The sequence below is a fragment of the Miniopterus natalensis genome, chromosome 13, assembly GCF_054644295.1.
Source record: "Miniopterus natalensis isolate mMinNat1 chromosome 13, mMinNat1.hap1, whole genome shotgun sequence".
Classification (NCBI taxonomy): domain Eukaryota; kingdom Metazoa; phylum Chordata; class Mammalia; order Chiroptera; family Miniopteridae; genus Miniopterus; species Miniopterus natalensis.
The window spans coordinates 12710558-12738317 of NC_142093.1; the positions used below are offsets into that span (position 1 = coordinate 12710558).

The window sequence follows — 27760 nt, forward strand, 5'->3', positions numbered from 1 at the left end:
GCTGAATTTTCTGATGTAGTTACATCTAAACATTTGGGTAGGCTTGTGGGGGCGGGAGATGCACGTCTCTCAGGAAACACTGAAATTTGGAAGCTTGGTTTACTGAGAAATTGCTTCAAAAAGGATGGTAAGCTGCAAGCAAACTGTTAGGCTGAGAGCGACGTTCACCGGCTTCCGATAGGAAACATTCCCGGACGTTGGTGGGGTTTTCATTGTCCTGTCTGTGAGCTAACGCCTCGGGCTTTCGGATGCAGAGCATTGGTTTCGCTTAGGATTGACTTTCAGCTTCTCTAGGGCTCCTGTCCTGTGCCTGAGAATGTACTTTGAGAAGAGCTGTCCTCTTGTTTTATTTTATTTTCTCTTTTGGATAATTGAAAGCGACACAAAAGTAGAAGCACATAATGAACACGCATATAACTTCTTTCCAATCTGTACGCCTTTTGTATTCCTCACCTGTTTCATTGTCTGGGGTGCATAGAAATGGTGGGAGCCAACATCCTTGCCCTATTCCCAGTCTTACGGGGAAAACACTCAGTCTTTCATTATTAAGTATGAAATTGTCAGCTGTAGATTTTGTATAGATGCCTTTTATTGAGGAAGTTGCCATCTGTTCCTAGTTTGCTGGGAGTTTAAAAAAAAAATTATTATTATCACCAAAGGATGTTGACATTTGCTACAGGCTTTTATGTTTCCACATGTCAAGAGGACAAGGTTCCTGTCACCCTTTAGTCTGTGGACATGATGAATTATATTAATTCTCACATGTGGAACCAGCCTTTCATTCTCACAATAAGCCTCATTTAGTCATGATGTGTTATCCTTTCTGTATGTTGCTGGCTTTAATTTGCTATTATTTTGTTGAGGAATCTTGTGTCTGTTCATGAGAGGTATCAGTCTGTAGTGTTCTTGTAATGTCCTTGGCTGGCTTTGGTGTCAAGGTAGTGCTGGCTTCATAAGATGAGTTGGGAATTGGTCCCTCTATTTTTGTATTCTGGAAGAATTTATATTGAACTGGTAGTGTTCCTTAAGTTCTTTGGTAGAATGCACCTGTGAGTGAGTCCTCTTGGGACTGAAATTTTTGCGTGTGAAGACTTTAGACTGCAAATTCGATACAGGTGTGAGTTTTGACAGTTTGTATCTTTGAAAGGGACTAGAACATTTCATTTCATTTGTTAAATTTATAGGCATAGAACTATTCATAGTATTTTCTTACTATTGTTTAAATGACCAAAGGAATGTAATAATGTCCCTCTTTCACTTGAGATGCTTGTAGTTTGTGTTGTCTTTTTATCCCCCCCCTTGTTCTCCAACTGAGAGTTTAATCTTAAATATTCTTCCAAAGAACCAGCTTTTGGTTTCATTGATTTTTCTCTATTGTTTTTCTGTTCTTAATTACTTAACTGTATTATTTCCCTCCTTTTGCTTGCTGTAGGTCTTCACTTTCTCGTTTCTTAAGGTGGAAGTTCATATCATTGATTTGAGACCTTTCCTAATGGAAGCATTTTAATACTATAAATTTCCCTCTTAGCACTGCTTTTGCTGCATCCCATATGTTTTTTGTTTTTAAAAAATATATCTTTATTGATTTCAGAGAGAGGAAGGGAGAGGGAAAGAGAGAAACATCAATGATGAGAGAGTCATCACTGATCGGCCGCCTTGTGCACACCCACAACTGGGGATCGAGCCCGCAACCGGGGCATGTGCCCCAACTGGGAATCAAACCATGATCTGGATCCTAGGTTGATGATCAACCACTGACCCACACCCAACCGGGCTGCATCCCATATGTCTTAATCTGTTGTGTTATCATTTTCATTCAATTTGAAATATTTTCTGATTTCCTTGTCACCAACAGTAATTTAGAAGGATATTGTTTAATTTTCAGATATTTGAAGATTTTTCATACATCTTTCTGTTAATGGTTTTTGGTTTAATTCCATATAGTCTAAGAACATATTTTATATGATTTCTATTCTTTTACATTTGTATCCTGCTTTTTTGGGTGTAGTGTTTTATACATGTCAGTTACATCAAGTTTGCTTAGGTTTTTTTTTTTTTTTATATTCTTACTGATTTCCTGCCTACTTGCCCTGTTGATTACCAGGAGGTATTTTGTAGTCTCCGACTATAATTGTGGGTTTGTCTGTTTCTCTTTTCAATTCTATCAGTTTTTACTTAGTATGTTTTGAAGCTCAGTTGTTAGGTGCATACAGATTTAGGACTTTATGTCTTCTTGGTGAATCGACTCATTTATCATTATTTAATATCTTTTTTAATCCCTGGTAATTTCCTTGTTCTGAATTCTACTTTGAGACAATGGTTTTTCCTTTTTTTTTTTTTTTTAACTTCTGTGATAAAGTTGCAAGAGTAAGACACTCAGAATTACTAGTAATACTCAAAAGTTATTCTAATTTATATTTTCTTTAGGTTGGAACATTAAGATTTTGTGGAACAACTGAATTTGCAAGTGGGCAGTGGGCTGGCATTGAGCTGGATGAACCAGAAGGAAAAAACAATGGAAGTGTTGGGAAAGTCCAGTACTTTAAATGTGCCCCCAAATATGGTAAGGAAGAGCCTGTCTAATTTAATGATAATTAAGTTAAAATTATCAAATTTTTACCCTTTTACTGTTTGAAAATAAAACTACCCCTCCCCCCCGCCCATCCTAGTTGCTTACCTAGTAAATGAAGGGGCTGCTTTTTCTTGCTGTGAGCAGTGCAGGAACTGGGAGACGGTGCCTCACCAGGAGTACACCCAGCTCTTTAGACTCCCTAAAATCCTGCTTGTGCTTGTGTCATGACTGAGTGGAGGACTTTATTATCAGGGAGATACGGAACTCCGGAGGTTGAAAACTTGAAAGTTGGGAAAGCAAGTGAGGCCAACTTTATTTCTGTACTCCTGAGCTGGGGTGGTTCTCCTTCTGACAAATGATTGTTTAATTAAATTCATATTCTCTTTCTCTCCGTCTGTCTCTCACACACGGACAAACACGCAATTCTTGACACACTAATTTCAGTTTGTCACTTACTATGTTGTGAATATTTTTCCTTGCCATAAAATACTCTTCTAGAGCATTCATTTCCCTGGTTGTAGAATATTTCATCTTACGGCCTCGTGGGGAGGCAATATGGTGTATTGCTGAAGAGTGTGGGCTTTGGAGCCCGAGTGCTTGGGTGTGAATCAGCTGCCCTACCTACCAGCTATGTGACCTTTTTTCTCTTCTTGTGCCTCAATTTATCTTCTATAAAATGGGGATAACAGTACCCCAAGAATTCACATGAGGATTAAATATGTTGATGAATATATAAATCACCTAGAATAGTGCTTGATTCCCTGTAAGCACTAAAAAAATGTTAGCTATTTGCTAGCTGTTACAAATTTATCAAAAGGACCAGTTTCCTTTTGTCATACACTTAAGATGGAGCCTCATTTGTTTGGGCTATTATTAATTTTTTTAATTTATAAAAATGTTTATTGTATAAGATTTAAAAAACATAAAAAAGGAGAAAGAAGAAGAAAATTATGTGTATATTTTTTCCGTTTAACTTTTTCACAAAATTTGGATTATATATAGTTATATATTCTGTACTTTTTCTTGACAGCCAATATGATTTCCCTAAATCTTTAAATATTGTGATTTTTACATCTCTATTTCCTTTGATTATTTTCTAATTTGATGGGTGAAAATTTCTGTGTTTGAATTCATATTTCTCTGATTGTTTTGAAATAAAACATTTAAATATTTTAGTATTTTTTGTGTTACCTTGGCAGTTGCCAAGAAATATTCATATTATTTGTCCATTAAAAATTTGAGATATTAGTGGTTTTTAAAACCATAAGTTTTTTAAAATACAAATACATATTTAGGATATTAGGCCCTTATATTTATTACGGATATTTTGTTCAGTTTGTCATTTGCCTTTGAACTTCACGCACAGTGTTTTTGAACATATAATTTTATGTAGTTAAGATTTTTTCCTTTATAATTTCTTACATTGCTTTCAAGCTTAGATAGGTCTTCCTAATCCAATCATTAGTTATGATTTATATATATTATTCTTTTGAATATTTTAATTTTTAAAAACTCTGTTACTTAACCCATTTGGAATTTATTTGGTTAGTTGTGAGAGATTAAGAATTTAATTTTAATTTTCCTCTATTAGCTAATTTTGGCAACTGTCAGGCAGACCAAAGGCAAGATCCAAACCATTAACAACACACATGGCAAATGTAAATCAGATGGCTGGGAAGTGCTTATATTGTAACAGGATGCATGTGGGCTCCCCAAATTTCATCACCCGTAGGAGAGGCAGCTTGATTAGGACAAAGCTGGATACCCCCACGACCCTTGCCCCTGTCTTCCTTTACAAACTTAAAGGCAAGTTGGGGGCAAGAATCATGTGTCGGGTTATGTGAAAGAACGGGGGTAGTCCTCCTGCTGAGCCAGCTTGGTATTCTGAGCCAGGCCAGTGCTAGACTATTTGAGGTGGGGGGCAGGAGAGGCAGGGGGCCGGAACGGTGGGAATCCCCTGGTCAGACAGAAGTCAAAGAATTGGTCTCTTTCCAGCAACATTTTTTTTCTCTCTTTCTAAATCTATCATTTTCTCTTTGACTTCAGTCTCCTTTATTATAAGTTCTTATAAAGGCTGTAGTCTGTTTCTGGATTGTTTCGTTCCACTGATCTGTTCATTCTAGCACATACTAGATTTTTTAAATTGTAGAAATTTTATAATTTTTAGACTTTTTTGTTTTGTTTTTTTGTTTGTAGAATAGTTTTAGGTTCAGAGCAAACTGAGAAGAAGGTACAGAGACTTCCTGTATACCCCTTGCTCTCCCGCACATGCGTAGCTTCCCCGTCACCGACACCCCTTCACCAGAGGGTACATTTTTTACAACTGGTGAACCTACATCGACACATCACACTCATTAAGTCTAGGTCTACCTGTATGTGCCACAGTTTATCCATTCACCTCCTGAAGGATATCTCAGTTGTTTCTAAGTTTTAGCAATCATGGAAATTTTATAATTTACATAATTTAAATTATAAAACTTTATAATTTTATAATTTTACATTCTAATATTGGTAACATTTTTTTAAATGTCTTTTAATAATCACCAAGGTGAATACATGTACCTAGTTTAATAAGTCAAATTGTTCTTGTAATGTTTATTAATAACAACAGCTAAACCCTCTCTTGGCTTGCCCTTCCCTGACCCTGAGGCCTGCTCTTTAGAGATGAGAACTTTTCAACTCCTTTAACTGTATCTTCTGATATTAATATTCACATTTGAAAATGATCTATGTGAAGCGTTCTTGATTTTTCCAATTTTAGATATCTTTTGACTTTATACTACGAAGAGAAAGATTTGGTGCTGGTACTATTCTAAGTCAGTCTCTTTTGTTTCCTTTTTTGTTTTGGTGGAGCACATTCTTCAGTATCTTTTTGACAAAGGGCTCATCAGAACTAAATATTTGAGAACTTTTATTCTAAAACTATGTTTGTTTCTACCCTCACACTTCACATGATAGTTTGGGAGGGTAAGGAATGTTCGGTTGGCATTCATACTCTCTCAGTATTTTGTAGGCAATACTCGATTATCTGATGTAGTTTGGCAAACTTTTTCCGTGAAGGGGCCAGATAGGAAATATTTTAGGCTTTATGGCCCATAGCCTCTTGTTGCAGCTACTCAGCTCTCCCGCTGTAGTGAATGCGTAGCCTAGACAATATGTGAACAAGTGGGAGTGGCCGTGCTCCAACTCAGCTTTACAAAAATAGGCCTCGGGCAGGGCAGGACGTGGCTCTCCTGCCTCTTTCGCCAGCTGCTAATCTTGAGCTTCCCGTGTTGCTGTTTAGAACTTTCAGAGCCTTTCTGTCTTCTGTGTTTGACCTTCCCCCCTCTCTTTGGGAACTTCTTTGGAAGCTTTTAGTATTTTTTCTTTTTGTCATTTTCTTTTTTCTTTAGAGTGTATACCACTTTTATTCCTTATTAATATTTTAGTGGAGTTTTGGGGGAAATTGGAGTTAAATATACACGTTAAGCACATCTATTTTAGTGGAGTTTGGGGAGGAACTGTAGTTAAACAAATGGGCCACGTTTCTCTGGAAATGTATTACCCTTCTATTTAAAAATAATTCTTCCTTATGTGTTTATTTTTACTTAACCTTACAATTCTATATCAAGATCTGAGAAAAATCCCCATAGTCTGATTAGTATGAGTACGGAATGGGAAGGTTAGCCCACATACCATGTACACGTTGGGTTTTGGTGGTATCCAGTCATTGCTTTAAATATAGTTTTGATTCTCCCACATGATTTGATTAATTAAAAAAACCACTACCAAGAAGATGAGATTTTATATGTTACAGAAACCTTGTAAAGCTATATAATCATATATTTAATTATTTTATTAAAACAAATAAACTTTATCACATGGAATTTTTCTTGTAAGACTTTGAAAGAAAAACCACATTTTTTTTTTTAAATTCATTGAACATTGTTATTGATACAAATTTGAAAAATAATAGTCTGCTCTCATAAGTATGTTTTAGTTTCCAGTTTTCTACAATCCTCTTTATATCCACATTATAATTTTTCACAGATGTAATCATAAGGTAATCAAACATGTAATTTATTTTCTTTTCATATTTCTACATAGTCTTTATTGTTTTACTTATGAATGGTGATACTGTACTTCATAGATATACTTCATTCATTCATCCCATTGCCCAAAATTGTTTTTCCTACTTATAAATAATATTGCAATGATGACATATGCAGGTATATAGTCTGTTCTTCCTATTTGGATTATTTTCTCATGATTAATTTTCATAATGGGTCATAGTAGGAAACTAGAAATTGTTTTGGCTCTTGAAATCTGTCTTCTCCTCATACTATACAAATGTAACCTTGTAACTTTTGGACATACCTCTAAGTATTTCCTTATAATAAATGCAATGAAGTGGATTGGGTCAGAATTGTTATCTTTCAGTAACATTGTACTAATTTATATTCCCAGAGTATAAAACAGTTATTTTTCCCAACTCTTGGCAACACCGAATGGAATCACCATCAGGGGCTTGTGTGTGTGTGTGTGTGTGTGTGTGTGTGTATTTGGCAAAGAAAACAATAGAAAGTCAGGGAAAATCGGATAGGTGGGAGACAGAAGAGAGAGCATTGTGGGTAAATCAAAGAGGTAGGACCATCGGGTAAGGTATTGTAGAATCCAGGGGAGGAAAGAGTTTGAAGATCAGCAGAAAAGTATCATAGTTGGCACTTGCTATACTTGTGAGCTATTAACAAAGCTCTTTTTGTAGAGCCTTTAACATTTCTACAATCCTATTTTAAAACTAAGTTGTTTGTAATATATTAGATTTTACTCATGTCTTCGTTAGGTTATAAACACTCAATGGAAGAGTATACTATACATATTAGGACTTTATTTTCTTTGTGAATATTAGGACTTTACTTTCTTTATAAAAATATCTTAGCCAGATAATCTTGGTATTTATAGTCTGTATCCACTATCTGTAATGTCCATACGTACTTACCGATACTGGGTATTTTTTTTTGCCTGGATAAACTCCTTTTCAAAGGGAATTCTGTGCTTCCAGCCGCTCACATCGCACCCCTTCCCGTGGCCCTGGGTGCCTCTTTCCCCAGCACACACTGTCTTGTTTCTGATCGGCAGGAGCCGAGGGCTAGGCATTTAGGGAAGATTATATTTTACACTGAAAGGATTTTTTTTATCTCCCTGTATGTGTAAGGCACTGTGGTTTGGTACAGTGGGCGAATGCAGAGATGAGTAATATTGAATGTTGTCTTCTAAAGCTGTACTGGCTTGAAGAGAGAGAAAACGTGGACCTAAAAACCTTTAATATGCGAAAAATTTAAGTCTGAAAGGAGGTAGGGATGAAGTGACACGAGTAGTTTTTATATAGTGCACTATGTGTCGGTAGCTTAATCAGAAATAATTATAATGGAAACGTGCTACCTTGACTCATTTCTCTTTCCCTTGTATGTATTTCACTGAACATCTGATCATGTGTCTTGTATGGGATTCTTAAATGATCGTGTCTGTTGTCAGTCTTGACAACTGGGTTGTAAACTCTTTGAGGGCACATGCTGTGTCTGTCTGTCTGTCACTGCAGGACACCTAGTAGGAGCTAAATAAGAACTCAAAATTTTATATTACCAAGTAGTTGTACCGGCCTCTTTATCTGAAATGCTTTTAACCGTTTAACACCAAAATCCGACCTTCTCCCGCAGGCATTTTTGCACCGCTTTCAAAGATAAGCAAAGCCAAAGATCGCAAGAAGGGCACGGCCCGCTCGCCTTCTGCCAAGGCCGCGCCGCTCACCAGGCCCCAGAAAGTCGAGGTGGCTCACGTAACGTCGAAAGTGAATACGGGTAGGCCAAACCGGAGCGTTACAGCTCTTCTTCAGCGTCCTAGCTTTATTTGTGGAATGCCTTATATTTAGGTAGCTTCGCACGTTTTTTGCCACTTAACTGTGGAACCCGAATCTAATAAAACCTGCCTCTTAACATGTTTTTTCCATCTCCGTCATAGTTTATGATTTCAGTTCCTGGCGAGGATTTCTGATCTGTTCCTTCCTTTCCTTCCTACTATCTCCATGCCTTTATCAACCCCTAATCTAACCTCAAAGCTAGATTTTATACCTCTAATAAATCTCTACACAACTAGCTTTATGTTGATCACCTATTCAAGAATTTTAGTGACTTGTTTTTTAACCAGAAAACTGCCCACTCTTGGAGCTGGCAGTCAGAGCCTGTGCTGCGTTTGATGGAGCCCGACTGCTGCTGCAGTTGAGTGTGGTTTGTCACATCGCACTCTCTTCCCTGGATACTCTGCCTCATGCTGGTTCCTGAGGGCAGTCATTTGACTTCTGCCTTTTGAGGTCCCAGCCATTCTTTACTTGCTCTCTCAGATCCTGTTTCTCCATGAAAACTCCCCCGATGACCCCAGATCACTTTTATCTCTTCATTCCCTAACCTCTCCACACCTTTATTCCCACCACCTGACTGTTCTTTGTTATCTTGGGTTTTTGTCCTCTGACTCCTTTACTTGGGCAGATCTTTTATTCTCTCAGCAAAATAGGGAATTTTAAATGGACTGTGAGAGTATTTGGTATTTTTGTGTGCACCGTAGCACATAGCACAAAACAGGAGCTCGCTGCACACTTGCCAACTCGTTACTACTTGACGCAGAAAAGGCTTTTCTGCTGGGGTTAAAGGATTCTGTCCAGGAATTTGGTTGGTTCTATAGAATTGAAACAGGAGCCTTAATAAGGTAGAATGTTACTTTTGAGCTTTTTTTTAAAGTGAGGTTTTTTTTGTGGGAGTTGGATGTATTGAGAGTGGGGTAGTCAGTTTTAAAATACTGGTGGCAAAGAGTAGAGTATTTTTTAAAAACTATCTCGTTTAAATGAGTAATTGTTACAATTATTTGTAAAAGTTTGTTACCCCAAATTCACGATCTAACTAGAGAATCATTCTGCTATAATGAGTTTGCACGCACACACCAGGGAAATGCTGTAAATCGTTTGCAGGTCCTGGCGTGTGCAGCAGTCCTGTCTCGGCCGCGTTAGGTCTGCTTTACCTGCCCGCACTGTGCGGACACACTGATGCTGATGCGTGCATTAAGTGTCACACAGTTCAGTAGCCGTGTTGCAAATGCTTTATAGGGTTTAGAATTCCTTAATGGAGTGCTAAACAGGATTAAAAGATTCTTTAGTGATTTTGGGGGAAAGTGGGCTAGGAATGCAGTCTTTTCTTTTCCCTTTAAATAATAAATTGTTGGCCTCTGCTGTCTGTGAATTTATTATCCAACATGTTTTCAGAAGTGGGTAGGATTTAGGTAACGAGAGGTGTCTGTCCTTGAAAGTACATTGTTGTGTTTAACAATAAAGTTCTTTCTTGCTGAACATATTTTGCTTCTGTGTTCTAGGGTTAATGCCGCCAAAAAGAGACAGTGCTTCGGAGTCAACGCTTTCGTTACCTGTTGGTGAGGAACTGAAAACTGTAACAGACAAAGATGGTAATATATCTTATAACTTCTGCTCTCAAAATTACATTTCATGATGGAACTTTAAGATAATATAATGCTGTAGCTTCTATGGGGACTGCATTTTAAAGTGTTTCAGGGAAAAGTCATTACAGTAAAAATTTATCCTTGAAAATCCCCTGAGCAGCTCATAATAAAGTATGTATATGTTTTTATATAAAATCCGGTACTGTGATTCTTATGTACACTTAAATAAGAGAACTACCGGGCTATATTAAGAGAGTAAAAGGAAATTACATAGTGTAGATGGCTTGATAAAATATTTAAAGTTGCCTTTAGCTATCAAAACATCGGGTGAATAGAGCATGAACAGAAAATTCGGAAATATTTCTGTTTGCCTCCAGGTTAACTCAAAACATTTTGATACTAAACTTCGTTACCTTAAGACATATTAACGGCGTTGTTTGTATAAATATAAGATGGGATTCTGCTGTCCCATCTAAAGTGAGAGGTGAGAAAGTGGTGGTTAGAATAGGTAGTTGGTTTAAGTCCATGGATGTGATGACATCGTCCTGTATAAGATTGTCATCATATAGTGTGAACCCTTAAAACACAGTTGCTTGGGTTATAAGATCTTTCGTGTATGAGCTGTATGCGCATGGGACCAGGCACTCAACACCAGGCAGTCCACAACGGGAGAAGCTAAGCGGGGAGTTTCCGAAGGATTTCCCTGGGGCAGTATCTCATTGGCTCCCGTCCTGTGTTCGGCCCTGTGATAGATTTCTTTCCTTTACTGTGTCAGTTAACCTGCCCGGATCCATCAGCAGCCTGTCCTCGGCGTCTTCTCTGGAGCACAAACAGAGCCACCCCAGGAAACTGAACGCACGTAGCAACGGCAAGAAAACCCTGAGCAAAAGCCCGTCTGCGCCATCGCGAGCCAGTGCTGGTATCTATGGCTTTTTCAACCTGGCTTTCTTGGTGTTTTTTATCTTGGTCTGTTTGTAAGTAGACTTGCTCTTTTTAAATGCGTAGAAGGAACCCTTTCCTTCCGTCAGATTGAACTACTCGCACCCTTCCCCGTGTCGCCCCCGGCCCCCACCTCCCTCCCCTCCTTGAGCAAACTCGAGCTCTCAGCCTTTCCCCTGGCGCTCTGCCCACGCCGGGTACCCGGCTTCCCCATGTGCCCGAGGCCTCCAGCCCTTTAGGGCTCATTAGAGAACTTTATGACACACCCTCAGATAATTGGAAATACGTGGTTTGTCATCTCTTTCTGAAACCAAATAATAATGAACGTGTATTGTGTGTATTATTTCAAGTACTATTCTAGGCGCTTTATGTACCTTATTGCACGTAATTCTCAAAATAAACCCGTGGAGCAGGTGCCATTGTTGGCGCCCTCATTTTATGCACGAAGAAGCTGAGGCCCAGGGGTAAGGCGTGGTGTGCTCCGGCAGGCAGTGCGTGAGGGGCCCACCCGGCCTTCACCTCAGCTCCGTCTGCGGTGCTCTCTGCTGCTGCTCAGTCCATCGCTGCCCAGGGGCCATCAGCCTCCCCGCCCCGGGGTCCCAGAGCCCTCCTGGCAGCCGGCGGCGAGCTGAGCTCTTGCCTCTCAGCGCAAGCACAGCCTAGGGCCGCCTGCGCAGCACCGGCGACCGCACTGTGCCCCTGGCTCAGGTGGGGCCGTGGGCTGTGATTCTGCCTTTTGCTGCTTCGTCTAGGACTTTACATTTATTTTCAGTTAATTTAATGTTAGAGGCTTCATGCCTCTGAATTTGTTTCTCACGTCGCACGTGTCAGCTTTTTCACATGCTCTTGTGTCACCTGCATGTTTATACAGCCTGCTTTCCTCTGTTTCCACCCAAGTTGTTATTTAAAACTCCGTGGGCGAGGGTCCGAGGCTCTCCCAGCAGGTCGACCACGGGAACCTGTTCTGACGCGGTCGGGCCTGGCGCTGAACCCGGCGCGGTCGTCTGCAGTCCGCTCACCTTCAGTTAGTGCGGGGATGTGCAGGACGCTTCCTCACACTTCGGGTTGAAGTCGTTGTACATGAAATTTATTGCAGTTCGCTTGTTTACCTACATGGAAAACTCATCCAGAAAGGAAAGGAAGCCATTTTGGCAGAAATTATTTTTAATGAATTTTATAATAATTACAAGATCCTTTTTCTAGTATTTTTAAAACTGATCCTGAATCAATATTTTATTATAGAAAATGCTCACGACAGGATTTTTCTTCTTTTTAAAACCCTTTATTGTATGGGGAAAAACAACAACCCCAACAAACAAGCCCTCAGCAGTAACATTGCTGATAAACCTAAGGGTCGGGACTCTGAAAACAGGGAACCGAGAGCATTGGCTGAACTTGTCCCCGCAGACTGTGTAGTTTCGGGGTGCGCCTCTCCCCCGCGGCCGGGCTGCCCAAGGCCAGGAGCAGACCCGCGGCCAGGCGGCGATTCCAGTCCAGCCGGCCCTCTTTCTGTGTCTGTTTTTAAGGCTCCTTCATTTGGAACTTGGGCTTTTGACAGTTACTTGATTTTAACATTTATTCGTGGGTGTGGAACTACCTTTTCCACCCTAGTGTGCCTAATATTTAACCTCTTTGTTGTTCTCATCAACTTGAGGAGCGTGCACACCTAAGCAGCAGTGAAGCTGAAGGAAGGTATCGTGCGGGTGGGACAGGGGGCCTTTCAGGGGAGCGGGGCAGAGACGGGGCGGGCATGAGAGACTCCGCGTTTGGAACCCCAGACGGCTCCTGGAGAAAGTTTTCTAGATGAGTCATATTCCATTTTCCCTGGAGATACGCGTTTGGGGGAGATGTGGACGGCAGGGGGTGCACCTTATTGGGAAGTTAGGCAGAGAATTGAAGAGGAGCAGCAGAGAGAACGGGTCGGGGCGGGGAGGGGGGTCTGTCCTCAGCCTAGAACTCGTCTTTGGTCCACTGTCTACGGACAGCCTGGGGCAGACCTGAGGGTTTCTGGTCGCGGGGTCTGGGTTTTCACCCAGGCGTGCCACCTGCTGCCTGTGAACACCGTGTCTTACTTAGTTAATTTCTGAGTTTGCATCTTACCTATAGTTATAATTCTTATGAAAAACACTTTGTAAACTGTGAAGTGCTATGGAAAGAGTAGTTATTATGAGGGCCCGGGACTTTTTAGTATTGCGCTTTATCCAGACCTCCCCCCTCCTCCTCCCGGGGCTTATTTGTTGCCATGGTTGTAGCTTCTCGCCCTTTCGCAGTGTGACTTGCCCTCTACCCCATGCCCTCCCCTGGGCTTCTCGAGGCCGCCCAGGTAACAGCTATTCAGCCTGGTTATGGGCTGATGGGCGAAGCCTCAGGGCCACCTCTTCCCTGTTACAGTTGAAAAACTTCCTAGACTATTTCTCCAGGACGTCTGATGTTTAATAAAGGGCTTTTCAGGGTTGAGGTTTGAATCAAGGCGAGGGGGAGAGTGGTTTCGTCCCTAATAAGGAAATTAGTTTGGGGTCATTGGAACCTTATAGCAGTTTCACCGTCAAATCACCTGCCTGTCCAGTGAACTGCTATAATTGTAGCATTTTACAATCGGCCAACGACAGCCCATGGGCCAAATCCAACCAACCCCGTTTTTTGTAAATAAAGTTTAATTGGAACACGCCGCGCCCATTCTGTCTGTGTCGGCTGTTGAGCTTCACCAGCTGAGCTGAGTGGTTGTGACGGAGACGGTGTGGCTTGCAAGGCCCAGAACACTGACCGTCCAGCCGACAGAAAAGGCGCGCTGACCTCGGCTCTCGGAGACGGGGCCGCCAGGCAGTCTAGGTAGAGGGGATCAGGAATCGTGTGTGACATTCCCGTGGCAGTAACCTTCCCAGGCAGCCCTTCCTTCACGTTTCCTCTGAACAGCTTGACCTCACGTGCGAGAAACAGAACTAGAGGTCAGCGATTTTCAACCAGGGTGCTGCAAGAATTTGTGAAACATGCAACACCTGGCTCTGTAGTCAGGGGCACTGACCTCTTTTCCCTCAGATTGTCGAATAAAAAAATGACGACAGCCAAAACAATAATAGCCGTCCAGTGTGAATGAATCATAGTTCTATCTGTTTTTTTTTTTTTTTGGTCAGATTGGCAAAAAATACATTTCTCGGTGTGCCGCAGAGTTTTCGTTAGTTTGTGTGCCGTGAGATGAAAAAGGTTGAAAATCGCTGCTGTAGACGATCTATGATGAAAGGCTTCATATATTGAAATCTCCAACCCACTAGACTGGTTAGAATACCTAGTGGTTTTTTGGCTAATGTGCTTTTTGAATTTTCCCCCCTTTGTTTTCTCTCCTCTTGGCCTGCCCTGTCCCCTCCCCCCACCAACCCATTAAACAGGTTTGAACTCCTCAGCAGCATCTGCAGCAAATGGTACCCGCTGTGAAGGGGAGCTGCAGCTCGGGGACAGAGTGCTGGTGGTGGGCCAGAGAATTGGCACCGTCAGGTTCTTTGGGACGACAAACTTTGCTCCAGGTAACTCATGTTCAGTTTGAATTCTTTGGAACACCAAAGGTGTAAAATGTTACATGTAAATGCCGTTTAATTATAGAGAATTTTTGATTCACAGTTGGTAACTGTGGCGCAGAAAATGCAAAACCATGATTAAACCGCAGACTGTTTGTGCCCATGTTGACTGTTACCCGTAAATTTTTCCTGCCAATTGTGTCTTCAGTTGCCTGGTGTTAAAAGTAGTTGTCACTCTCCAGTTTCACTCGCTGATTGCTGAGTGTGCTTAATGACAGAGAAAACACTTTAAGATTCGGCGTTTCTGAGGATAATCTTGAAAATGAGTAGGTGATGCGTTAACTGCACGTAGCTTCTGTGTACCCTGGGACCTTAAAAATACGTGTGTTTACATATTAATTACGTTGCATTTCCAGAAGTAAAGGCTGTTTTTCTCTTGCATCTTTAGTGACTGTGATTTCAGGTGGGAGCCAGTTGAATGAAGCCATGTTGGTATGTTTTGAACAGCAATGTGCTGTTTTGACACATGGTGGCATCGCAGCATGGAAAGACCAGGCTGCCGAGAGCATTGATTTTTAAAAAAAGTTTGTAGCAGTCTGTCAGGAACTGTGAAGGGTCTGAGATGTTACCCTATTTGCAAGCTAACAAGTTCGATTGCCACGCTTTCATCGATGCTGGCAGATGGTGGCTCCTGGGCCAGAAGCAGAGGACTTTAGTGCTCACAACAATAGCAATAGCCAGGGTGTCACCGTTTTTTTTTTTGGGGGGGGGGCAGTTGTTCCCTGAGCCCCAGTTCCCTGAAGGTGAGATAGAGAGGGCCAGGTGTATGCTATAGAAGAGGAGCTGTGAGCTTAAGCATCTGCACCTTTACGCCAGACAGGGAGCATGCCCGTGTTTTGCTCTGGGGAGACTCTGTCTCTCTCCTCCAAGCCTGTCCTCTGTACAGACATCCACCAGCAGCCCGTCAGCGCCTCCGTCCATAGAACGTGCAGAAACAGGAGTGCGCCCTGCAGAACTGTCGCCCCACACATTCCCGTTTCATTAAAGCCACTTATAATTGCAGTGCAATTAATTGATTTGAGAGGGGCCATATGTTTTATAATTCATGTTTCTCTTAGGCCTCCAGGTAGTAATTGAGGATGGCTGGGATGTTCCTAATGTAGCTCTCAAATAAAAACTTAGGAACCCCAAGGGCAGGTTGATTTTTCATGGTCACCGTGTGTCTTTTGAGTTTCTGTCCCATGATTCTATTAGACAAGGCTGGAGTGGTTTGATCCGCTGGATACAGGTCATCGTTTAGTTTGACTTTAAATGTTTTTAAATTTTTTATTTTTTGTTTAAATGACTTTTAATTTTTAAATTCCTAATGTGGAGCATTTAGAAATCTGGGAAGCAATAAGCCAATATAATAAAAGTTAGAAACTTTTCCGTTAAAGTCATTCTGCCTTTTAGAAAGCAGTCGCATGTATTTCTCATGGCATCAATGGCTCTATCATTCAGTTCTGTAGAACAGGGGTCATATGTAGGCTTTTTATAGATGATAAACTCTAGACTTGAGAGGGTCTTGTTTAGTCTCTCTAGCATTTTTATCGGTGCCACTTCTGAATGTTGTTTTTTAAATGGGAAGATGTCTGTACCTCACTACGACCTGACGATGTGTGGTCATTGTTGTTCACACTTGTCACAGTGTCTTTCATTGTGTGTTGCACATTTTCAAGAGTTATATGGTAAGCATGGAGCAGTCATGTGGTACATTAAAATGAGAAAATGCAAAAAAATTATATAGAAAAAGCATCAACGGCAGAAGGAAGTAAAACGTGGAAAATTATAACCCTGTCCTTCAGAGAAACAGCAGTGGCAGCCAGGCTGACCTGGTTAATGACATTCAGAAATGTGCTGAGCTGCATTCAGAACATGCATTGCTCTCTACTTGTGCGTAGTAGGACTGTTTAAATGTGAAAGACATGGTCATGCAATTAATCTTTCCAGCCCAAACCCCAGTATTTGGAAATGGGCTCAGGTGTCATCTTTTTGAACATAAGGGGGAAACTCTTAAGAACGTCTGATTGCCTTTTTAGACTTTACAGAACTGACCCTTTGAACCAGTAATCTGAAAGAAACAATATTTTTGTATTTTGGAATTTATAATTTGCAATGAGTTTCTCAATACCTGTATCCCTATTTTTTATTTGCTACTGATTGTAGGAGACCAAATACAATCACTGCTGTATTTTCCTTTTAAGTGAACAGGAAATTGTATGGATTTTTAGGTACTTTTAACTGGTCTTGAGGCGCCCTCGATTCAAGAACCTTTCCTCTAGGAGTATTTGTCCACTTACCTAATATTTACCACGCTAAAAGCAACCCCACTACGGTAATGTTAGGCTCTGGAAAAGGAAATCCCATGACTTTTCTCAGAGTGGACCCTTTTAAATACTTAAAAGCCTTTTCGAAAATCCCTCCCCTTAGCTAAGCTAAATCTTTTCATTTCATCCTGAGTGGGGATAAAAAAATAAGAAGAAGAAGAGTTGCCACGATGCCTGGGCATATCTCCCGTATTATTTGCGTGCTGCTTTGGTTATTTCGGAACTGACTGTGGTGCTCTGACACCGGGAGAGTGAGACGCAAAGGTCACGCGTGCGTCTGTCCGCCCAGCGCTGGGCCGCGCGTCCCGGCCCCGAGCACAGCTCCTGCGACGCGGCGCCAGGCCATCGCGGTCCCGGGCCACCGGCATCACAGCCGGCCCGCGGAGCTCGCGCCTGCCCGGTCCAGCTCTGTCTCTCTCCACAGCTCCGCAGTCAGGCTCGGAAGAGGTGGCTCCTGCTGGTTTTTCAGCCCTTCCAACTTCATCATTTGAAAGCTGAGTGGTCGTGACGATGGTGCCTCCTGTGGGTCATTTGTGAGACTGTGAAGCCATCGAGACTTGGGGCTCGCGGAAGACGTGACAGTTTGGCTGTGGCGCAGGCGCCCCTAAACCGGCCCTTCTCGTTGCAGGCTGCTGGTACGGCATAGAGCTCGAGAAGCCCCACGGCAAGAACGACGGCTCCGTGGGCGGCGTGCAGTATTTCAGCTGCTCCCCGCGGCACGGGATCTTCGCCCCGCCCTCCCGGGTGCAGAGGTGAGGGCCGGAATTCACATTTGTTCGCAAGAGCTGGCTGAGATTTGCCCGGGTTTGCGGTCGGAGCCCCGAGTTTCACATGGAAGACGTGCGCTGACTGTGTTCATCTTCTTTCGTGGGGTTCGCCAGCCACCTCCTTCGGAGAGGAGGTTTGCGGAAAGCTAAATTTGCTTTGCTGGAGATTTGCAATTTTAAAAGCCTCCTTTATTCCTCATTTGCAAACCCTATGAGTACGTGGAGGCTATTAGAAGTGGCTTTGCCGCTGACACAGAGCAGCGCGCCTCATCTGGCATGCAAACAGAAGGGAAAATGCTCTCTGATTGCTTCAGGGCCCCGGCCTTCTCCCGCAAACCTAACGGGACCAAAGTGGCTTTTCCTCTGATTTCTTTAGTTTTCAAAAATAGACAGGCAGTAGATCTTGGGGGGAAGCGAAGCCTCAAGGATTTATGTGTGATACCCTCCTCGGTGTCTCTTCTTAGCATAGTGCACTTTTGTATCAGCTCACACCGGTTATAAAAAATCATTTGAGCAGAAATTAAGTTGTCACGAATTCCAGAATGACTTATGTGCTGAATGACTTACGTGCTGAGAGAGGCTGGCTTGGTGTGCTTTCCAGTGGGTGGGCAGTGGGATGCTGATCTTTCAATAGGAAATAGCATCTGTGGCCTAACCACCTTCGTGAGAATAGTCTGCAGTCACACCCTAGGAGTCTTCCCCGGTTCACGTCCAGCCGGACTGTGTGACCACCTCCTGACATGTTTATATCCATTTGCTTTTTCATATTGAATAATTACTTATAGTTTTTGTATTAATTTTATTCTATGATGTACTTGATATAGTTTTATTTATTTATGATAATATAGCATTGAATGTATCATGCTTTGCAGTTTATAAGGTGTCTTTAATTAAATGTTTCTTTATTTGACCCTAATAAGCATTTGGTCAGGAGAGCTGGGAAACTGCATTTAGTAAGTGGCGGGCTCTGGGCAGTGCATTTCGGATGCATATCCCATGAATCCCCAAACCCAGTGGGGTGTTACGAGCACTCCCATTTTGCAGGTGAAGCAACTTTCATGAGATAAAGTAATTTAGCTAAAGTCTTATAGCTAGTGTAGGGGAGGAAAAACTTTTCCTCTCCCCTCAGGATCTGGGGTGGGTTCGGGGGTGTGTGTCTGTGAATTAAACTGACAACAGATAGATTAACAGGAGAAAATATATTACAAATTTATTAAATTTTATTTTTACATGCACGGGGTATCACAGAAAGAAGTGAACAACCAAAGTGGCTGGGTTAGAGTGTTTATAGACATCTTAATAGGGGAGGAGGGCGGTAGTCTATTTACAGGAGAGCGAATGATTGTTGGGAGAGATGTGGGCCCTCAGGAAAACCGACGGGAGGTATGATGGTTGGTGACAGTGTCTGTCTGGGTGTCATGTGTCGGCTCTGGTCTCCTCTCCTGGGATAAGAGTCAGCCTTCTCTGCTTGATGAAACTCCTGGGCAGGGGATTTGCAACTGAGTTCTGTTTTTGGAGGATCCGTTTTTCGCAGCTGGAGTTCAGAGAAAGCCTCTCCCTGCATTTGTTGATTCTCATAGTTCTTCGGCTCAGAACAATCTTCATGCCACAGTGGCATGTGTTGGGGGGCATGTTTTGATCTCCTGTGTTAGTGAGTGATGCAGCCAGACTCAGCCCAGGGTGGTTATTTTTGCTATTTTTTTTGTAAGCCCTTGTTTTTAGTCAGGTTGCTGTTTTTGTTGTTTTTTTCTTGGAGTCATTTTATAAATGAAAAGGAGGTCATAGCTAATGATTAGCATTTATGTTACTGGTTCAACGTCCGTGTGCCCAATGTTTCGAAAGGCCCAAACTCGGAACGTCAGAGTTTGGAGCATGAAAAGGTTTCGTGATGGAGAAGGCACCAACTGAGAAAATGGGAGCCCTAGTGAGTCCTCAAATCCATCTTAAGAAAGTGCAGAGTTCAGGCTTCTTTTATGTCCAGGGAAGGGGAAATGGGAGGGGCAAGAGGTGATTGACAAGGGTGGACACCTGGGCACCAGCATGGCCCGAGGAAGACCAGACATCTCTTCATTCCCAGCCCAATGACCCCAGTTGATTGGTGCCCTGTCGCGAGGCTCCTGCAAATCTTTGATAAACAACCATTATTGTGGTACATATTTCCCCCATCTCCTCGCGAGAGACACCTTCTGGCAAGGGGCTGTTTTCGTAAACACTCAGGCCACCCGCAGAACTCCTCTAATGATTAGCGTGTCTGTATGCAGGAACCCGGCAGGCTTGAACAGGATGGAGTTGCTCTGTGACACGTTCATGTGCCAGCACTGTCTTAGGCCCTTGTACATGTTGCAGCAGCAACCCTGCAGGTTACGCACGATCATTATCCCTGTTTCACAGATAAGGAAAGTAAGCACAGAGAGGTTAAGTGAGTTGTGCTATTGTGCACAGCTCCCAAGTGGGGATTGGAGCTCACATGGCCTAGGAATGGTTAAAAGAGGCTCAGTGGCTTTCTTCAAGGCCTGTGTCTTATAAATGATTGACTTGGGAGTAAAATCCATGCTGAGTGACAGTCTTCTACGTTCTCTATTACTTTGGAAGAAGCTTCATTAACACATTGCTCCAGTCTCGTACAAGTTTTATTTGTCTCCCAGTCATGGGGACAGGGGTTGTTCATTTCATGTTTGATTACCCAGAGAACATAGGGCGGCTTATTGCAGGCACAGTAAGTATTGATCAAATCGAGCGCAGTGTTTTTTATGCCGTAACAGCTTTCCTTCTCTTTTATGTTACGAAGCCACTTTCTTTTACGTAGTTTCATCTTTTCCTCGCTTTGTTAATGGAACACATGTTTTCTAATTTGTTTTTTTTTCTGGCCTTCTATTTGATCTTCTTTAAGGTGATTCATTTGAAAGCAGCTCCCTCTTAAAAGAAACAGGGCTCCCTCTCTAAATGAACCGCTCTCTCGATCCAGCTGTCTTCCCGTCATCTTCTGATTGTGTCATTCATCACCATCAAACACTATTAAGTGTCTTTTAGCACTTTGTGCTGTGCTAGGCGTTCTGTAAGCAAATAAAACAGACATGGTCCCTGATTTTAAGGAGTTTCTCGTTTAAACCAGCTTTGGAGCTCTTTAAAGATTCCACTGATCTTCCAGAAGGAAGATTTAAAAAAAAAAATCTTTTTAATTGAATTTATTGGGGTGAAGAAGGAAGAACTGTAAACTAGGGACTGTGTGGGGACAGTCTTAGTGGCCAGTCACAGTCTCACCTGGCATAGTGCTTCTCTCAGATTGTGGCTGGCCTTTTCCCTCCTTTCTATTTAAAAAATGTGCCTCCTGTCCCAGAACCTTTGCACATATTACTGCCTCTGCCTGGATGGTTTTCTACTAACAAACACCCAGCTTTCATATGTTAATGGAAGAAAAGGTATAAACTTTTCTTCCATTAACATATAAATCAACCAATATTTCTTTAGAGAGATTCTAAGAAAACTATCATCTGACTACCTACCTACCTACCTACCTATCTTTTTGCCCAAGTGGTCATCAGCATAGTATTGATTTTCTTATTCTTAGGTCTCACTAATACATCCTTATTACTAATGAACTGATCACTTTTAGAATTAAGTTCTCAACTATCCATCACCACTTAATTCAGGTATCTGCCTTTCTTTTCATCAAGTCATATTTTGTGTCCATCAGTCCGTCATTGACTGCTGTATATTGAATGTCATGTAAAAAAAGATGCATATGAATTGCAAGACAAAAATTGCAAATGTTGCAAGAGTTGCAGGATTTCTTGATGGTGCCAATATATGCCGGAGGAAGTGATTGACAGAGCAATCATTTGCAGGTTTAGGTCAGCAAACAATTGAAAGAAAATGAGACTGTTAGGATATTGGCCTTTAAAAAATGATGATTTGAATGTTAAAAAATCAAGACAGACCCAGGAAAGCGACCTTTATGATTGTGCTTAGACTCAAATATAAAATAAAAAAATGTTGAATTCTTTTAGCCATGTAATTTTATCAGAATAATCACGGACTCACCTGATACCTTTTTAAAATTTAAGAATGTGATATTTTTACAACTATAATCTAAATTTAATCTGAAATAAATTTATTTTCATATTTTTTGGTTTCCTCTTTGAAGATAGGCTTCCCTATTTTAAGTGAATTCACTTTAAGTTGACTTTTTCTGTACTAATATCTTAGATAACAAGGGCCTCTTTTGTTTGATTATTGCCTGTCTCTGATGCCAGATTGAAGTTTATTCCTGGCTCCTCATAGATGCTCAATGAATGTTTGTTGAATGAGTGAAATAAGAAATAACTCACTGGCGTGAAAGCCTCAGTTAAGAGCCAGTCTTAAATCCAAAGGCCAGTAACTTCTAACGAGGTTTGCATTACTCGTTTCATTCACAGAGTAACCGATTCCCTGGACACGCTTTCAGAAATTTCTTCGAATAAACAGAACCGTTCTTATCCTGGTAAGATTACACAGTTTTATATTCCTAATAATTATTCCTTTGCTTTTATTTATTGAAGCATTCTACTGTGAAGTGTATATGTATGCAAAAGATGTATAAGATGTATTTGTACAGTTTATGTAATCATAAAGCAGACTTCTAGGACCCGCCCCCAAGAGGAAGAAGATGATTACTGCACAATAGAATCTCCTGTGTATCGCTCTAGCTCGTTGTTGTTGTTTAAAATTATCACCGGAAGATATGATTAAAAAAAAAAAAGTTTTTATTGATTTTAGAGAGAGAGGAAGGGAGAGGGAGAGAGAAACACTGATCCGTTGCCTGCCATATGCACCCCCTGCTGGGGCTGAACCGGCAGCCCGGGCCCGGACCCCGACTGGGAATCGAACCCCGACCGCCTGGTTCCTGCGTCGATGCTCGATCACTGAGCCATGCCCCCGGGCTCAAAACATCTTTTTAGAAATTTACCTTTTGTGTAATCTTTGTTTATTTTTAGATAATACTCCGTCGTTTGGGGATGACGGAAATTTACCTTTTGTGTAATCTTTTTTTATTTTTAGATACTACTCTGTCATTTGGGGATGACAGCAACCCTAAGCTCTGATGTTTATTATTTACTGTTTTATAAACTGGATACGGGTAGCGATAGTGTTTTAAAACAGTTTTCTCCTTTTTTTATATGATTTATCAAGATGAATATTTGAGAGAAAAGATTCAGCTTTATCAATGTGTATATAATTCAGTTTTATTTGGCTTTCAAGAGCTTTTCTAACAGAACTTCCAAAAGCAGCGTCACGATGGTAACTTACTCGTGCCTGTGCGTCGTGTGTGAGGAAGGGAAGATAAGACTCTGTCATGAAACCTGAACGACTTCTGTATTCTGTATGCACGTGTTTTCTCTGCTTCCCGTTTCCAAAGAAATGCCCGAACTAGCAGAACATCTGCAGGAGAAACGGTGGAAGCTCCCTTCTAATAAGGACTGCAGATTTGTGACTTGTTTCTCCTCTTGTGACCTTAACTTTCACACTTAGGTTTCAGGAGAAGCTTCAGTACCACCTCGGCTTCTTCCCAAAGGGAGATCAGCAGGAGAAATGCGTTTGCCAAGTGAGTATTAAGAGGATCTAGAAAAAACACCCCTCAGCGGGGGAGCAGGGCAGGATTTTGTGGAGGAAGAAAAGGGGGATTTTGTGTCTTTTGCTTTGCTCGGTAGAATTTTGACACTTTAGGAAAAAAAGTGTGATGAGTGTATCAGGAGGAGCTCATTTAAAAATGTCACCAGTGACTAAAAGTGCTGGACTGCATGTATTTTCAAATTTGTTTAGTACTATTAATGAAAGTTGGAGGAATTTACATTTTGTGTTATCACTGAATGGGGTGGATTGATTTTTTTTACACTCCGTTTACTTCATTAGTCAGAGATTTGATTGAGTTTTTTCAGCAGTACCAGAAAGAAAGGTCAGGCCTGTCTGCATAAGGTCGTCTGACTGGTCTTTAAAAAAAGACTCCCACTCCGTCTTCGGGAGTCTACTGCTCAAAATGCGTTTTTGTTTGTTCGTTTCTTTCTTGTAGAGAGAACCTCTTTCTCTTTTTTGTTTATGTTTATTTATCCCACACCCTCTTTGACCTCTAGAGGAGCTTGAGGCTCTTCTAGACAGTTATTCTTTCCAGCGAATCTATGAACAGTGCCGGGGGAAGGGGTCCCCGGCCGGCAAGTGCCTCAAGCCGTGGGCTCCGCGGAGAAGCCGCTAGAAGATAGAGCCCAGGCAGGAGGCCTTGGCCGTCAGCTAAGCAGGGGCAGGCGTTCATGTAATAACCTCGCATGAAGTCGTTGGGGGGCTTTGCAGAGATCTGACGTTTCATGTGGGACCCCCACTCGCCCTAAGGGTCTGTTAGGTGCTGCTGGGTGCTGCTCAGTAGGGTTGGGTGCTGGGTGCTGCTCAGCAGGGTTGGGTGCTGGGTGCTGCTCAGCAGGGTTGGGTGGGTGGGTGTTTTTTCCCCTTAAAACCTTTGCTGGTTTTGAGAATTTTGAAATCTGTCTCCTCGCTCTAGTAGCTGAACGAGTTCAAGGGCAGTAACTAAGTGTGCGCTGCAGTTTATTGAAGATAGTCAGGAGTTCCCAGGCAGGATGGAAGGAGTCGCTAAGGAGACAGCGGGGTATTGCGATTCTGAAGGGGGTCAGGGTCGCGATGGCGCCGAGGGTGTGAGGGCAAGAGCGTGGCGCGGAGACGCAAGAGGAGGAAGCAGCCGGGGAGTGGGAATCGCTCGCAGGCATGCCGACCCGCGGACGTGCGGGACAGTGTCAGGCCCTCTGTTTTCTCTGAGAAGAAAGCGACTCCTACGATTGAGACTTAGTAGCTGTTGGAAAAAAGAAATATACTTTTGAGGCTATATACTCAATTTTAACTTATTTATTTTTATTTGTAGAACGTGTGACCTTTCAGAATGTGTGGGTGGGTGTTGTAAGGAGCAAAAGGAAGGGTTAGTGCCAGCTGGGTCAGGTCCCCTGTACACGCATGTAAATAAACCTCGGGTCCAGGTGAGTGTATTACTAAAGTAGTCAAACGGGAAAAACTTAAAAAATGGCAAACAGGAGTATATTCTACTATTGCTATTTAGAATAAAAAAAATCAAACTGGGAACCTAGAGTATTCCCTCTCGTGCTGAACTGCGAGCTGCGGTGGAAACGAAGGCGACGCGCGCCCCATGTGGCCGTCGCTCTGAAGCTTTCCTCCCCTCCCCGTGACAGAGCGAAGCCCGCCCTGCGCCGCAGCTGGAGCAGCGCGGCCCCCGCGGGCGCGGGCCTGGGCGCCGAGGGGGGCGCCAGGCTGCACGAGGGCTCCCAGGTCCTCCTCACCAGCTCCAACGAGATGGGCACCGTGCGCTACGTGGGCGCCACCGACTTCGCGGCCGGCATCTGGCTCGGGCTGGAGCTGCGCAGCCCGAAGGGGAAGAACGACGGCGCCGTGGGTGACACGCGCTACTTCACCTGCAAGCCGAACCACGGGGTCTTGGTGAGGCCCAGCCGAGTGACCTACCGGGGAATCAATGGGTCGAAGCTCGTGGATGAGAACTGTTGAGTTCAACTCCCGGCGTGTTCAAGTGAGCGAGCGTGTGCGTGTGAGAGCGTGTGTACATATATGTATACGTGTATATATAGGCTGTGAAATAAAGAGCCTGTGGCAGATGTCGACTTTATTCAGCCACCGTTTAGAGTTTGAAAGTGTGGCTGTTCTTCCTAAAAACTGTTACAGCAATTCAGAGCGACTCCTTTAACAAGCTAGCACGATGGAATGGTTCTCTTAAAACAGTTTTGAAATGAGCATTTTTCAAAGCTCTCGAGGCTCTAGACCCAAGAACAGTCTGGATGTAGGGCAGAGTGTGGCCTGGCTGCTGCTGCCTCCGTTTCATCTTTGCACACGGTGCTGGGTTTTGCTCAGGCCGTAGGTGTGCAGGTTTCACCAGCTTTGGTTAACATGTGACATCCACAGGACCTTTTTTCTGTCAACTGTTTTTTTGGGTTTTATTTCTTTTTGTACTAATAAGTACAGTAAGAGAATAGTAGCTCTGTGCCTAGTGTCTTTTTCATATTTGGGGGCAAAACTGTGCCCTTTCAGGAGCGCCTCATCTAAAGATATGTTAGAATTTTGGAGTCGGTTGGGGCCTTAGAGGCTCCTGAGCTCAATGTCTCGCCCATCGCCAAGCTCAGAAGTGGGGTCGGAAGCAGCCGCCTTGCCCGGGGTCACTCACTAGCCGGTTAACGCGGCTGAGAGTAGAGCGTGGGCCTCCTGACCTGTGGCGCATGCTCTTTCCTCTCTACAAAGTATATAATTTCAGGTTTTTCCTCTGTGTTGGTGACCTCCTCATCCGGGTGAATTATAAAAACTCTGATTAGGTTTATGAGTTCAAGTCATAATAGGAGTTTTTTGTACATACTTGTTTATCTTCCTCATTGGACATATCTCCAAAACACACACACAGCACTTTTAAAACGATGCACTTTCATCATTGCCATCACTTCCCTCTGGGATATGAAAAACAGTAAAAATGATATTTGAGAAGAGTGCAAGTTAAGATGTGTTGGGGAGAGTGTAGTAGTCACTCACTTAAATGTCAATGATTTCTTGGGGTTTTTTGTTTTATATATAAAGCTGGTGTTTGCTGTTTTTATACCTTCAGTTGTTGCACATCCATCCTGTTATAAAGCTACAGAACTGGATCATGTTTTTATTTTCCTTGCTGAGCATGTGTTAACAAGCTAAGCTTCCAGACAGTGATGTGATGATGCAAAAGGTGTGTAGTGGACACGTACTGAAGTTTATGGTCCTGTAGGTATAACGATTGATCTCAAACTGTAGCTATTTAGACCTTAACCTGCAACAGAAATATCAGAACAGTTTGCTTTATAAGCTTAAAACCATCCCTCAGAGGGGAGCTTACTTTGTGCTCAGAAATACTACGTTGAACTATTTTGCGATACGCTCTTTAAAACCTGAATTCTGTTGCTTTGCCGCCTTTTTAAAAAGACGGGTGGCATTTCGAATACTACTAGAGCTATTTTCCTGAAATACATTTGCAAAATAAGGCTGCTTTGTAACCAAGGAATATTTTTTTGATTGAAGATGATGACTCTACTGCTATTCAGAAGTGAACTTATTTTATTATATAGCTTATTTCTTAAAGACTCTATTTATACCTTGACATGAATCCCTGGTTATACTGAACTTGGGTGTCTGTAACTCTTCCTGTTGACTGTAAAACACTTCACGTTAGAAGCAGTGAAGCGAACACTGGATTTATTTTGCGATCAGAGAACCAGCTGTTCTCATTTTAGATTAGGGTTATTAAATCCATGTAATGTGTATGTTTACAGCTATACATGCAGATTCGGTGTTTTCATTTATGTTTTGCATATTCAATGTCAAAGTCACTTCTTGAGCATTAATAAAAGGGAAGCTGTTTGGGTTTTGGACGGCGTCTTGTCATTTACCCCAACCCCGACTCTGCTCTTCTCAGAAACCCAGGTGCAGACGCTTTGTGCTTAACTTTTTTTTCTTCTCTTTACAGTAGTGACTCGGATTTGCCCTGTCCCCATAACGAGTCTTAAAAAGTGTCATGTTTTCCACTCAACAAGTAAAGTTATGTTTCTAGCCTCCCTATTACATTGTTTTGATGGACAGAGAGCCATTGAAGAAAAGAATGTGTTTCTACAGTTTTCTAAAATTGCTTAATTGTCTTTTATACCGGTGGGGTTTCATTTTTGTGTGTGAGGTAGGATAGAACACGTTGAATTTAGATCTTAAAAATATATGAATAATTACCTACATTCTACTAAAAACTTTGTTTCTATATTTTAGGGTAACTTGGTGGGAATGTTTTAAAATGCTTAAAAGTGTTCAGATACAGGTGTTCGCCGAATCTGAGCCGAGACGCTGTGGTCTTGCTCTGAGTCCCCTCAGCAGCCTCCCCTGAACCCCTTGGCCCCGCTTCATGTTTAATTTTTCTCCTGAGCACTTAGTGCCGTTGCTCACGGTAAACGTTTGGTTTGTTTATTTCTCTCTTCCCTCACTGGATCGAGGGATGGATATCTGGCTGTTTCGCCCATCGCTTGGTTCCTAACACCTGGGATAATACCTGGCTCCCAGCAGGTGCCT

General features: G+C 42.4%; 1 protein-coding gene across 1 annotated transcript in view; it reads left to right on the forward strand.

The window, feature by feature from the left end:
* CLIP4 (CAP-Gly domain containing linker protein family member 4) overlaps positions 1-27076 on the forward strand; it is a 44689-nt gene extending 17613 nt beyond the window's left edge. Inside the window, exons 8-16 of the mRNA XM_087823440.1 lie at positions 2428-2563; positions 8269-8409; positions 9968-10057; positions 10827-10970; positions 14374-14508; positions 17494-17617; positions 22048-22112; positions 23141-23213; positions 24856-27076. Of these exons, the coding sequence (XP_087679566.1) occupies positions 2428-2563; positions 8269-8409; positions 9968-10057; positions 10827-10970; positions 14374-14508; positions 17494-17617; positions 22048-22112; positions 23141-23213; positions 24856-25186 (1239 nt within the window). The 3' untranslated portion in view covers positions 25187-27076. The remainder of the gene's footprint in view (positions 1-2427; positions 2564-8268; positions 8410-9967; positions 10058-10826; positions 10971-14373; positions 14509-17493; positions 17618-22047; positions 22113-23140; positions 23214-24855) is intronic.
* Positions 27077-27760: the final 684 nt, after the last annotated feature.